The sequence below is a fragment of the Polyodon spathula genome, chromosome 7 (assembly GCF_017654505.1).
Source record: "Polyodon spathula isolate WHYD16114869_AA chromosome 7, ASM1765450v1, whole genome shotgun sequence".
Lineage (NCBI taxonomy): Eukaryota > Metazoa > Chordata > Actinopteri > Acipenseriformes > Polyodontidae > Polyodon > Polyodon spathula.
In genome coordinates, this window is record NC_054540.1 from 25,788,199 (window position 1) to 25,802,544 (window position 14,346).

General features: G+C 36.1%; 1 protein-coding gene across 3 annotated transcripts; it reads left to right on the forward strand.

Moving 5' to 3' along the window:
- Window positions 1-6,217: 6,217 nt before the first annotated feature.
- Window positions 6,218-12,929, forward strand: dram1 (DNA-damage regulated autophagy modulator 1). 3 transcript variants are annotated; one of them, XM_041255099.1, is made up of 8 exons: window positions 6,403-6,491; window positions 7,447-7,543; window positions 10,243-10,310; window positions 11,160-11,302; window positions 11,618-11,795; window positions 12,018-12,076; window positions 12,385-12,477; window positions 12,883-12,929. In XM_041255099.1, the coding sequence occupies exons 2-8, from the start codon at window positions 7,470-7,472 to the stop codon at window positions 12,925-12,927; spliced, it is 660 nt and encodes a 219-aa protein (XP_041111033.1). In that variant the 5' UTR covers window positions 6,403-6,491; window positions 7,447-7,469; the 3' UTR covers window positions 12,928-12,929. The 3 variants fall into 3 exon arrangements, with proteins under 3 accessions (XP_041111034.1, XP_041111032.1, XP_041111033.1); XM_041255100.1 differs by lacking the exon at window positions 7,447-7,543 and having other exon boundaries at window positions 6,218-6,491; window positions 12,385-12,402; XM_041255098.1 differs by lacking the exon at window positions 7,447-7,543 and having other exon boundaries at window positions 6,219-6,491.
- Window positions 12,930-14,346: the final 1,417 nt, after the last annotated feature.

The window sequence follows — 14,346 nt, forward strand, 5'->3', positions numbered from 1 at the left end:
CCCACCAATTCAGTGAGACTGGTAAGAAAGAAAGACTACTATATCAGACCGAGCGGGTGAGTTAAAATCTAGGGCTCCCTCTGTAGTAAAGGAGGATTTATTGCACAATAAAAAGAAAATGGATCATTATTTGTCTGTCGTGAAAAAAACAAAAACAAAACACTATTATATTTATTTAAAACTGTAGAGCTTCGTGTGATAAAAAAAGACTGTTTAGCAGCCTTGAATGTTTTATAGCTGACTACGCTTGCCAACACGTTACTTTGAGATACCCTTCATTAACCTATAATTACACAGATATTCTATTTGTATTCACAGTACATAGCAATTACATTGCAAATATAAAACTACTCGTGTAAATACAGTATAATTAGGAACTAGGCATCGTTGCGATATATATATATATATATATATATATATATATATATATATATATATATATATTATTTTGCATTTTGATATATATATATATATAATTCGAATTTTTTTGCATTTTGTTGCATGCTATCTGTGTATTTACTAAATTATTACAGTATGAAACAGTATACTTAAGAGACCTACGTTATCTTGTTTGTTATACCACAGTAAACATTTGTATTGGTGAAATAGTTTGAGTCACGTAGGGCATACAATAGCAGATCTGACAGGCTTTGGATAGCAGGAGCTTTCATGTCCAAGACTGGCTTTTCTGGGACTGGCTTTGATTCCCTTGTTGGAGGTAACAACTCCCTGTATGAGAGTGCTGGCCAATGGTACTCTTACACTCTAGTGATGACCGTAAAGGCTGTAGTAAATGCTATAATTTAAGGTAAAAGTTGCAATAAATGGAGTCAATGAATTTGGCATGTGTGCAGTCTATGATCACCACAGATATATATAATTGGTGAAATATTCTGCTTATCTGACCCACAATCCAAACCATAATTTGCTCACGGTCACCACATAGTGGGCTTAAACTTGATCTTGGCAGCTTTTACTTCTGTAAGGCTACTTTGGCTGATCTAGCATGCATTTGTTGTGTTACATATATTTAGGGAAAGATTTGAGAACTGAAAAGTAGAACTCATGTAAAAGCACACAACTACAACTTATATTATACAGTGCCTTGCAAAAGTATTCAGACCCCTGACCAATTGTCTCATATTACTGAATTACAAATGGTACATTGAAATTTGGTTCTGTTCGATATTTTTTTAAATATTTTTAAGAAAAATAAAAAACTGAAATCTTGCTTGCATAAGTATTCAGACCCCACACATTAATATTTGGTAGAGCTACCTTTTGCTGCAATAACAGCTTTAAGTCTTTTAGGGTAAGTATGTACCAGCTTTGCACACAGTGTCGGAGTGATTTTGGCCCATTCTTCTTGGCAGATTTGCTCCAGGTTGTTCAGGTTGGTTGGACGACGCTTGTGGACCGCAATTTTCAAATAGTGCCACAGATTCTCAATGGAATTGAGATCAGGACTTTGACTGGGCCACTGTAAGACATTTACCTTTTTTGTTCTTGAGCCACTCCAGTGTTGCTTTGGCCTTGTGCTTGGGATCATTGTCCTGCTGAAAGGTGAATTTCCTCCCAAGCTTTAGTTTTTTAGCAGACTGAAGCAAATTCTCTTGCAGTATTTTCTTGTATTTTACTCCATCCGTTCTTCCTTCAATTGTAACAAGATGCCCAGTCCCTGCTGATGAGAAGCATCCCCACAGCATGATGCTGCCACCACCATACTTCACTGTAGGGATGGTGTGTTTTGAGGCATGGGCAGTGTTAGGTTTGCGCCACAAATAGCGCTTTGAGTTTTGGCCAAAAAGCTCTATCTTGGTCTCATCTGACCACAAAACCTTTTCCCACATCGCAGCTGGGTCACTCTCATGCTTTCTGGTAAACTCCAGACGTGCTTTCAGATGGTAATTTTTGAGTAACGGCTTCTTTCTTGCCACCGTTCCATACAGGCCAGTGTTATGCAGAGCTCTTGATATGGTTGACTGGTGCACGATTACTCCACTTCTAGCCATTGAACTTTGTAGCTCCTTCAAAGTGATTGTTGGCCTCTCTGGCTTCTCTCACAAGTCTCCTTCTTGTTTGAGCGCTGTTTTTTGAGGGACAGCCTTTTCTTGGCAGTGCCTGGGTGGTGTGATGCAACTTCCACTTACTGATTAATGATCCAAATGTGCTCACTGGGATATCCAAACACTTGGATATTATTTTGTACCCTTTCCCTAATCTATGCATTTGTATTACTTTATCTCTAACTTTTGTAGAATGCTCTTTGGTCTTCATTTTCCTTCAGATTCACAGCCTTACCAATGATCCTTCAACAGTGAGGTTTTTATCCAGAAAATGTGACAGCAATTTTAATGGTTCACAGGTGGAGGCCAATGGTATGATAATTGTGTCCTCATTAGGGCAATTTCTTTCATCGGTGCAAACTGGGAGCTTCCACAGCACAGGGGTTGAATACTTTTGCAAGCAAGATATTTCAGTTTTTTATTTTTCTTAAAAATATTTCCCAACATAAAACCAATGTCACCTTACAATAATTGATTCTGAGTTTCAGTGTTTAAAAATAAAATATCAAACAGAACGAAATTTCAATGTACCATTTGTAATTCGGTAATATGAGAGAATTGGTCAGGGGTCTGAATACTTTTGCAAGGCACTGTATATATATATATATATATATATATATATATATATATATATATATATATATATATATATATATATATATCATTGATGTCTGTTTTTTCTTTTGGCAATGAAATGTTTTTGACGTGCTGGTTTTCTGAGTGTAACTGTTTTTGTTGTTGTTGTTGTTTTTCAGTGTACAAAACATTAGGAACAACTACTCTTTCCATGAAATAGACTGACAAGGTGAATACAGGTGAAAGCTATAATCCCTTATTGATGTAACCTGTTAAATCCACTTCAATCAGTGTAGATGAAGGGGAAACAGGTTAAAGAAGGATTTTTAAGCCTTGACAAAACTGAGACATGAATTGTGTATGTGTGCCACTCAGAGGGTAAATGGGCAAGACAAAAGATTTAAGTGCCTTTGAATGGGGTATGGTAGTAGGTGCCAGGCGCTCAGGTTTGAGTGTGTCAAGAACTGCAACACTGCTGGGTTTTTCACGCTCAACAGTTTCCCGTGTGTTTCAAGGATGGTCCACCACCCAAAGGACATCCAGCCAACGGCAGGCCAGTGGTCGAAAACAGCTCATTAATGAAAGATACCATATATATATATATATATAGTATCTTAGTATATATAATATTTGTTTTTAACGCACACATTATTTAGTAATTGCAATATGACAACTGAGAACGATTGCAAAAATCACATAAGGTAAGAGACTTGAAAATAAAACAAATGAAACTGTGGCAGAGCACAGCTCTGCTCTTTAGAAATTGGCAGGGATGGGGTTAAATTCCCCTACCTGCCTTGGTTCATTGTGTTCAGGTGGCTGGGGTTGATTAGATGATTAGTTTAATTAACGATCAATCAGCGCCCAGCCACCTGACATAAAAGGAGGCCTCTGCTTCTTATTTGGAAGGAGGGAGCTGAGGGAGCAGGTTGGTGGGTTTTTGGTGTGTGATTTTTTTTTTTTTTTGAACTTTGATAAATCCATTGAAGGCATTGCCCAGCCTGGACATTATTATTTTTGTTAGTTTTGCTTTTTGTCTTTCTTTTTGTGTTTAAATTGCTTTGTTTTGGCCCTTGTGCCCTTTTTTTGTGTGTATTTATAATAAAATAATTATTGTTTTGAACTACAGACTGTCTCTGGGCCTCTATCCACTCGCCAGCCTGCCACAGAAACATGAAGCATTATTTTCTTTGGTAGGGATAGAGAGCACTGGTTGACTCTAATACTCAGCAGCCATCATGGACTTAAATGATATTTTAGAGGGTTTTACCTTCAGAGATATTAAAAGGGATTTCAACATAGAATTAATGTAATTCCGTTGCAAAATTACATTTATCTCAGATCTATAGGCTGGTTGTCAGGTTCCGTGTTGATTTTAAAAATGTACTTCTTTTAAGGCTTTACATGGTTTGGCTCCATGGTATTTGTCTGAACTCTTATCAGTCTACATTCCTTCTTGCAACCTTTGCTCAACTGATTTTTGAGTGTTATGTGCACCCTCTGTTCACCTGTGTTCTATGGGCGACAGTGCTTTTTGTTGTTATGCCCTAAAACTTTCCTAAAGAGATCAGGGATTCTACCATTCTTAATACTTTTAAATCTAGCTTAAAGACCTACCTTTATAGAAAGACATTTTATGACTGTTTTTATTTTCTGTTTTGTTTGTTTGTAAAGTGCTTTGAGGTGTTGCTTTTAAAGGCACTATATAAAAAATGTGTATTATTATTATGACCAGACAATTTGGATACAATGGTTCCAACCCATAACCTGCTGCTGCATGTAGTAGCAACAGTGGTCCAGTTTGGAGGGGAAATCTTGCCTAAGAACTAAAATTTCTTTAGTAGGAAGCGGCAATACTTGAGAAAAAGGAACAGAAGGATAAAACTAAGCTTTGTGCATATTCCGTTTGTGCAATTTGGTTCTGTTAATTTACATGGATTCCAGTATGCGTTGGCTTGTCTCATGAAAGAAGCCATATGGCAGGATTGCAACATTATTTCTTGTTTTTGCTGCTGGGAATTGAGGTGCTTGCTTGATTTCACTTCTGTTTTCGATAAGACACAGTGCTGTTCTGCAGTTAACAAGAAGTTTCATGCTGTCGACGCTTGTCAATAACTGTACCTTTTCAAAACCTGAATGAAAAATGATTAGCAAGAAGTGAATCCCCAGTGGGACTGGATTTATGGCACCCCTGGCACTGTATTGACACTATAGTTTCAGATTCTGATTGTACTGTGGTTCATTATACAAGACATCTTTTTTGTACCATTAGTCCAAAATAAAAATGAACAGTACATTTAGTATAGGTCATAGGTACCAACACTCATTCAGTGTATATCATTAAAATTGTCATTGCTCTTTTCACATCTGGGGTTTATATTTTTTCACTTGTCTCAACCTATTGGTTTCACCTGTTCAATATTTCAGGACTGTTCTTTTCACCGCCCTATTCAACTGAATTCAGCAATTGAGTATTGGATGTAGAACTAATCTAGATTGGAGACAAAGAACTTTGATGTTTTCACAGCAGAGTTAAAAGCATTTGATCAAAGTCATTAATAATTGTATGATACTCAGGGGGACAGGGTTGAAATGAAAGTGATTGAAATTCCTTTACCCTTACTTTTTTTTCCCACTTCCATTAGATATGCAAGTACTACATTAGGTTACCGAAAGTTATCAATTTCCATGCCTTCCTCCCAGGAAATCCTATGTAACGTCACCTCAGTAGTGTCCTTACGGTGAAAGAATGGCACTTGCTGAAAGCAGGTCGGTTTTTAATGGGAAGACACTTGTAGGTTAATGCCAGAAATTAAATGGTATTCAATTGCTGGGGACAATTTTACACTCCAGGTGAAATAACCAAGGAAATGCAGCCCTATTTCCAAACAGATTTCTTAGTACCTAGTACCAAATATCATGTTTTAAAATAAACATACGTGCTTACTACAAGGTGCGTTTTTATCAAAACTGAACATTTACACATATAACTAATGGAAGTGTGCAACAAGTATGATTTATTTAAACTTTGGTCATTTGGTCAATACTACTGGGCACAACTGTGGAGGCTACATGTAGGCTACTCCTGTGAGGGATCACCTGTAAATGGTTCCCAGGTCCCAACACTGATTTTTAGCTAGATACAGCAAACCCAGAACTGCCAGTTCAAATAGTACGGTGTAGAGAGTATTAAGATGAAACTTTTGACAGCCTAAGACGTTGAAAGTATACAGGGGCTGTTTTCTTGGTACAATATATTTAAGAATGTAGAAGGGAAAATATGGAACAGGTGGAAAGTAAACTACAGGGCAGCATCTACGTGTAGGCTACCATACTCAAATGAGCAGTATTTTTAATTAGAAGAAAGTTGCTTGACCATAAAAAAGTCATGCAAGTGATGAGAGTATTGCGTGTGACAATGATAAGGTAGATGCGCCCAGCTGAAGTTCACGTCTCTGTCAAACAGGAAGAGGTTTCAGTGGTGTTTAGTTTCAACTCATTGAAATAGAAATAAAGCCATATATATCTGCGAGTATATAACCGCTCCCACACACGTGACACAATATGTAACAGTTTTGAAGTTGTCTGATTTCATTGTCTTTGCTTCCAAATTTGTTTTAGAATGACATGAAAAGAAGTCGCGTTACCCATTGGAAACAGAGGACGTCCGTGTACTATTTAAAGACACTTTAACCCTTGAAAAAATATTTCAGACATGATGTTTTGGTTCATGGAAGGGATGTGTTTTTTGCCGGTTTCACTGGTCATTTGGTCGTCCTCTTCTTTTATAGTGTCATATATTACGGCTTTACTTGAACGTCACGTAGATCCGGTGTTCCCGTATATAAGGTAAGATACAGTATTTAAATTTGTTGATTATTTTTTTTTTTGAATTTCTAAAGAATAAGTGCAGTAGCCTACACAAAACAACTACCGTATACCCCAGGTTAATTTTGCAAGGATTCTATATGTGAACTCTGTTCATTTGTAATTCACGCAACCTACACTACAGTAAAGTATACCCGAGTTTGTTTTAAAGAAAGCATTGTAGGTTGATATATTAAATGTATGTAGTTTAATGGTATTTTAAAGGCTAATCTAAGGTTAAACGTTGTGAACAGTGGTACTGTACTAGTTAGAACATAAATCCTTGATAGTTGTTCTTACATTCGCAGCTATTGGAAAGTGATTTCAATTATACAATGTTATTCTTTGATCGAGTCGTTCTTTTACTTAAATGGAGGGGACTGTAAAGTAATATAAAAAAAGTAATATAAAACAGGTTTCTTTTTCAGCTTGTGGTTTGCTGTAGTGTAGGCGTGCATTTGTTTTTTTTTTTCAAGGTTGCATGTGGAGCAACGCAGGAACCCGATGGTGAAATGTGAAACCATGTCATTATTTTAAATTAGTGGAATGGGAAAAACAGTTGGACATGAGAATGATGAAAACATGTGAAATACACATTTTTTAATAGGAAGAGCATCCGTTATTCACCACGGGAAATTTCCTGGTTATGGGAGTGATCCCTCTAATTTCTGACCAATAGTTTGAGTCTATTTTACTTTTTACTGCCGAAATATTTGGCAGCCGAGTCCTGTATGTATATAGCAGAAGTTATACTCAGGTTACTTCCCATCAAAGTATTTGCCTAATTCTTTTTAGTACAACAGAAAACAAAACAGAATCTGTATAATAATACAATTTTAAAAAGTGTTAGACAATACAATGCACAACTGCTTATGTTTTGTTTATTTTTTCCATCTCCTGTGTCACCCAAATGAAAACCACTTGTTGTGTATGCCAGAAATCATTCACTACAAGACTCTGATGCTGAGGGTCCTTATGATAAAACAATGTGTTGACTGCTACAATTCAGTTCTTGTAAGACTGAATGCATTCTGGTATGTGCCACCATTGCCTTACTTACACAGAAAACATCTTTATAGCCTCTGCATTGTGCGTTGTGAAAGATGGTGGACTTAATCCATAGGAAAAAAAAAGTAATAAATTGCTATAAAATCAGTAAATTGCAGTATACTGTAGTGTAATTTACTAACTATAGTAAAATACTGCAATAAATGAGAATGTTTTATAGTAGTACAAATCATAAGACTACTGCTTTTACTAGTCACAGTTACCAATTTTTACAGCAGAATACTGCAGGCTGAATGACAGTAGTTTACTAATTTGAATATATGAAGTGAAGACTACAGTGGCTTGCGAAAATATTGACCTCCCTTGGCATTTTTCTTATTATGTTGCCTTACAACCTGGAATTAAAATTGATTTTTTGGGGGTTTGTGTCATTTGATTTACACAACATGCCTACCACTTTGAAGATGCAAAATATTTTTTATTGTGAAACAAACAAGAAATAAGACAAAAAAAAACAGAAAACTTGAGCGTGCATAAGTATTCACCCCCCCCAAAGTCAATACTTTGTAGAGCCACCTTTTGCAGCAATTACAGCTGCAAGTCTCTTGGGATAGGTATGTATGAGCTTGGCACATCTAGCCACTGGGATTTTTGCCCATTCTTCAAGGCAAAACTGCTCCAGCTCCTTCAAGTTGGATGGGTTCTGCTGGTGTACAGCAATCTTTAAGTCATACCACAGATTCTCAATTGGATTGAGGTCTGGGCTTTGACTAGGCCATTCCAAAACATTTAAATGTCTCCCCTTAAACCACTCGAGTGTTGCTTTAGCAGTATGCTTAGGGTCATTGTCCTGCTGGAAGGTGAACCTCCGTCCCAGTCTCAAATCTCTGGAAGACTGAAACAGGTTTCCCTTAACAATTTCCCTGTATTTAGCGCCATCCATCATTCCTTCAATTCTGACCAGTTTCCCAGTCCCTGCCGATGAAAAACATCCCCACAGCATGATGCTGCCACCACCATGCTTCACTGTGGGAATGGTGTTCTCGGGGTGATGAGAGGTGTTGGGTTTGTGCCAGACATAGCGTTTTCCTTGATGGCCAAAAAGCTCAATTTTAGTCTCATCTGACCAGAGTACCTTCTTCCATATGTTTGGGGAGTCTCCCACATGCCTTTTGGCGAACACCAAACGTGTTTGCTTATTTTTTTCTTTAATGGCTTTTTTTCTGGCCACTCTTCCGTAAAGCCCAGCTCTGTGGAGTGTATGGCTTAAAGTGGTCCTATGGACAGATACTCCAATCTCCGCTGTGGAGTTTTGCAGCTCCTTCAGGGTTATCTTTGGTCTCTTTGTTGCCTCTCTGATTAATGCCCTCCTTGCCTGGTCCCTGAGTTTTGGCGGCCCTCTCTTGCCAGGTTTGTTGTGGTGCCATATTCTTTCCATTTTTTAATAATGGCTTTAATAGTGCTCTGTGGGATGTTCAAAGTTTCAGATTTTTGTTTATAACCCAACCCTGATCTGTACTTCTCCACAACTTTGTCCCTGACCTGTTTGGAGAGCTCCTTGGTCTTCATGGTGCCGCTTGCTTGGTGGTGTCCCTTGCTTAGTGGTGTTGCAGACTCTGGGGCCTTTCAGAACAGGTGTATATATACTGAGATCATGTGACAGATCTTGTGACACTTAGATTGCACACAGGTGGACTTTATTTAACTAATTATGTGACTTCTGAAGGTAATTGGTTGCACCAGATCTTATTTAGAGGCTTAATAGCAAAGGGGGTGAATACATATGCAAGCACCACTTTTCCGTTATTTATTTTTTAGAATTTTTTTAAACAAGTTATTTTTTTCATTTCACTTCACAAATTTGGACTATTTTGTGTATGTCCATTACATGAAATCCAAATAAAAATCCATTTTAATTCCAGGTTGTAAGGCAACAAAATAGGAAAAATGCCAAGGGGGATCAATACTTTCGCAAGCCACTGTATGTTGAATAACAATATGAGAAGCATGTTAAAGATGAATCCACATAAAAATAATACATTGCTGCAAGATTCTTTAGGATATTTTTGTGTGTAAATATTGTCTACAGAAAATAGATTTTTTGAAGTGATGAAGTGTAAATTATACTATATACAATTTACTGCAGGACAGACATACAGATAGACAGCATCATGCGCCTCACATATTAACACTTGTTTGATTAAGGAAAACCCACCTGGTGTTAAATCTAAGGATCTCTGATAAAGAACAACACCATTTGTGTTATATCGAGGCCTATTCTGAAGTAGATGTATACTACGTTGTTTTAATTCTGTAGAATAATTTCAAAGCCATTTTTTTCTGAAACACATATAATCTTGGTTTATTCCAAGAAATGTTGAGAACAAAAGAGTAAGTTGATATTAAGGCTAATTATGAGCCATGAGTTGCGTAGCGAAGTGTGTAATAACTGAACAAGGTTGTTTACTAAGCTTTGTGGAGGTCAGATAATAGACAGTTCTTCATTAAAAAAATATAAGTTCCTTACATAATAGCAAAATCCAAATATCATGAATGCATTATTAACCCTTTTCCCTGGACTATAGTATAAAACCTATGCTTTAATTGCATGTGCCTACATTTTAAAGTAGGATAATCCCCACAACAGCACATAAACAATACCCAGTTTGGTTATCCAAATGTTTTGCGGTGAAGTCTGACACATTTTCTCTTTGTTTTTTCCCAGTGACACAGGCACAGAACCTCCAGAAAGTGAGATTTTTGGAATAATGATTACGCTTGCTTCCTTTTTGGGTAAGTAATGAAATACATCATTATAGCATGTTTATGTATCCATCTGAAACAACCAGTCTTTATGTATCTCTGTTCTATAACAGACTGGTTTATATGAGAGAAATATTACAAATACTAATCCCATCTGGGGTGGATGAGATCTATGACCTATGCAGGTTCAGCTGATCCACTTTTATTTATTTATTTATTTTTGGTTTTACAGCTGGGCTACAGAATCTGTTGCCAAAAAAAGGAGATTGTGGGTTTAATCCCCGATAGATACTTCCATTTCAGGTCTTCTCTATTTTATTCAAAGTAAACTACAGTAACTGACACCTGCAGAGTTTGAAATAGTGAGGTAAATAATCTTGTTTTGTAATAAGTGGATTTGGCTGTGTGGCAGTTGGTCACACACAAATTATGTGGATTTTGTTGAGAAGATTTGCTAAAATGACCCTTCTGAACAGTAGACTTTTTGTTCACAGATTAACAGCTCAGTCTTGATTTATCAATTTAAGCTTGAAATCTAATTGAATTATAATCAGCAGACTAGTGTTAGTGTCATTATAGTTAACTGTATGCTTTCAAAATAGCCATTGCAGCACCTTATACTCCAATAAAACAATAAAGATGGTATTGTACATGCTGTTTTGTACTGGTTCTGGATTATTAGTGCTGGAGGCAGATTGTGATATTGTAGAACTGAAAATCGAAGTTATCAAGTTCCCTTTCTCATGAAAGCAAAAGCAGAAATGCTTCCTTTAAGTGCAGCTGTCATTTAAGTTATAGCCTCCCTGCTTGTATTAATATGTAATGCATCACATTTAATCATTAATCCATCTTCCTCTTTTTGCCTCTGAACTCTTGTAGGCGTGGCTACAATGTATACGAGGTACAAGTTTTTGGAGACGTTAAATGAAACTACACATGCAATTTCTACCAAACTGAACAAATCGACACTATTGTGTGGGATAATTGGCTGCTTGGGAATGTGTGTTGTTGCTACCTTTCAGGTAGACCCCTTACACATATCTTAGAGTTTACAGCTTGAAGCCAGAATTGTAAATATTGCCCTGCAAACATGTTCAATATTTATTGTTGTGGCAATGTTACTCATGTTATTTTCTCTTGTATTATGAAAGTATATATCTACATCATAAAGTCAAAATAAGAAACACCAGTAAAGACTTAAGTCACTATTTACATGAATGTTTCTAGATATTCTAAATATTTAGTATTTCCTCAAAAAAATGTGTACTGTATATTGTTGTCATCAGCAATACAACTATTGTATCCTTTTTGATGTGAATATTTTCTCTTAATTTCAGGAAACAGTTGTCACTTTAGTTCACGACATTGGTGCCTTTATTGCATTTATCAGCGGTGTCATATATATTTTTCTGCAATCTGTCATCTCTTACAAGATGCACCCTTTAGGGAGCACTCAGATAGTGTGTCACATCCGGATGGTCATCTCAGTCATTTCCATAATTGCTGTTGTCCCAAGTATCCTTTCCCTATTCACATACTGTGTTACAAATATGTAACTTAGGATTCAGATATGAGCTGGTGTTAATATAACTGCCAAATAGTTTATTAGTACACTTTAATTTACCTTAGAACCTTGAGCCCTTTTGTAAAGTGTTTTATTTTGACCAGATAGTTGACTGTTGTGACAGCTAAGGCAACTTATTTGTACAGTATCTCCTTGACATGTAACTTCACCAGTGATTGTGTGTGCTTTACTGGTGCCAAAAACACAGCTGCACTGGGATCCAGATGAAAAGGTAGTGTTTCTGATATACAGTAGTGTTTGTGAGACTCCAAACCAGTTTTAAACAACTGGTGTGTCACTATGTATATAACTATATAGGTATGTGTTCAGATCAAAGTGTGCACTGTATATTTATATAATATGTGCTTGATATTTTAAAAAAAATCATATATTTATGTACTTAATAATGTTAAAAAGTAGAACATAAAGAAAATGAATTAATAAAAAAACAAGGAGAAGATACCTTTTATCCTGGCACTGGCTTTGCCTTCTGGTCCTTTCATCTTTGTTTACAACTGTTCAACTCACCCCCCTTTATAGGACTACCTGGTACACTTGGTGAGTGCAGTGTGTGAGTGGACAGTAGCCTTTGGCTTTGTCTGTTATTTCCTGACCTACATAAAAGAATTTCAGGTAGGTACCATTTACACATTACTGCTGTACTCCTACATTTATGAAGTTTCTATGACTTAACCATAATAAGCTTTTCATTGAGCCAAACAAAGTCCCATTACACAATCTCCTATATATATATATATATATATATATATATATATATATATATATATATATGTGTGTGTGTGTTTTCATAGTTAAACGTAATACTACAAAAGCTAAAATCAACAAGGGCCCATGCATTCACCTGTTTCTTGCTTTATAGCATTACTAGTCTGATCTTTTTGGCAGTGTACATTTGTTTTTGTTAGGAGTGTGTGAAGGTCTTTCTCTTCTAATATTTGTTTTTTTTTTTTAATTAAAGCTACTAACATTATTATAAATATTTGTATCCACTGATTTTGTGTCTCTTTCTCTTGACAGAAATTCACACTGAAGGCCAAGGCAGAGTTCATTGATTGTAACTGAAAGAAGAGAGCACTTAAAAAAAAAAAAAAAAAAAAAAGGCATTTAATACATTTTATATACTTTTACAGATTGGGACAAAATGCTGCAAACTTACAATCACTATATTTGTACAATATTTATTTTGTAATATGATTTTATGTGATAAAACATGCATTTTTATGATGTTTTGCTGCATTCCAAATCATCTTGTTCCGTTTGGAGAAAAAATATATATATATATAACATAAAGAGTACAGTTTACAACTATTTCATTTATTTATTTCAATCTCTTTTTAATATATATTCTATTTTATTGGTAGAAGCTAACACCATTTTACATTTTTACAGTATATTTAACTTCCTAGTTTTTCACAGACAGTATGTGTGGCTGTGTATAAACTCACAATTCACTCACAGTATCTCTAAAGCTATCCAACTGATGGCACTTGAGCTCCAGAGCATGGCTCACTGTACTCCAATATAGGTCTTCTGATTTAAAGAGGAACTGTCCCCTTCAAGATGACGAAATGGGTTTGGGGGTCCGCACCTATTAAATCCCCCACATTTGAGAAGTTCCAGTAAAGCAGGATGTCAAAACATGTGTAAAGTACTGTTTTAACCACTTTGCACATGCTTTGACATCCTGCTTTACTAGAAGTGCGGGTAGGTAAACAAGTGAAGTGCAGAAAGTTTTGTGAGACTTTTGATACCTGGGACCAGTTTGTCTATACTTGGTTGATAATAACAATCAAAAATATTGCAAACATGTAAAATGTGATGACTAAGACAGGGGCATGTGGTGTGTGGTTTGTTTCACATTGAGTTGCTGTCATTGGATGAGACAATTGACCCTTCCCCTATAACTGCATGGTAGCACAGTAATATGGGAATCCCCACTATTGCTTTACTTTCACTTTAGAAATCAGTTGCATAATACAGATCAGAACGATCAGATGGCTCTTGCATAAAACTAGAAGTTTTGCAATTTGAATAAGTCAGTTTGGGTTAGGTAATAAAGCAAAGGGTACTGACTTGTTTGTACAAAGGCGGCTACAGTATGTGGAACTCCTTTCAGATAGGAGTAAGAGCTATAGAGTAAACTATAGATATCTGGGCATGTCAAATTAATTAGAAGCACAGGGGGGTACCCAATAACAATTAGGTTGTTATAAACAAAATAATGTATTATATAAAATAAGCCCATCAATGTGTAGCAAAGAAAATAATAATAAAAAAAAAAAAAACTACTTGTAACAAATAATCATTCAATAGTCATTTTCATTCAAACTCACAATGCCATACGTGTACATGTAAATAAAAAGTGTGTGTGTGTCATATATATATATATATATATATATATATTGTCACATTTTTGCTCGGCACACAGGCTCTCACGGGTTCTTCTCCCTTCTGAATCACGACCCAACACACAGGATTCTA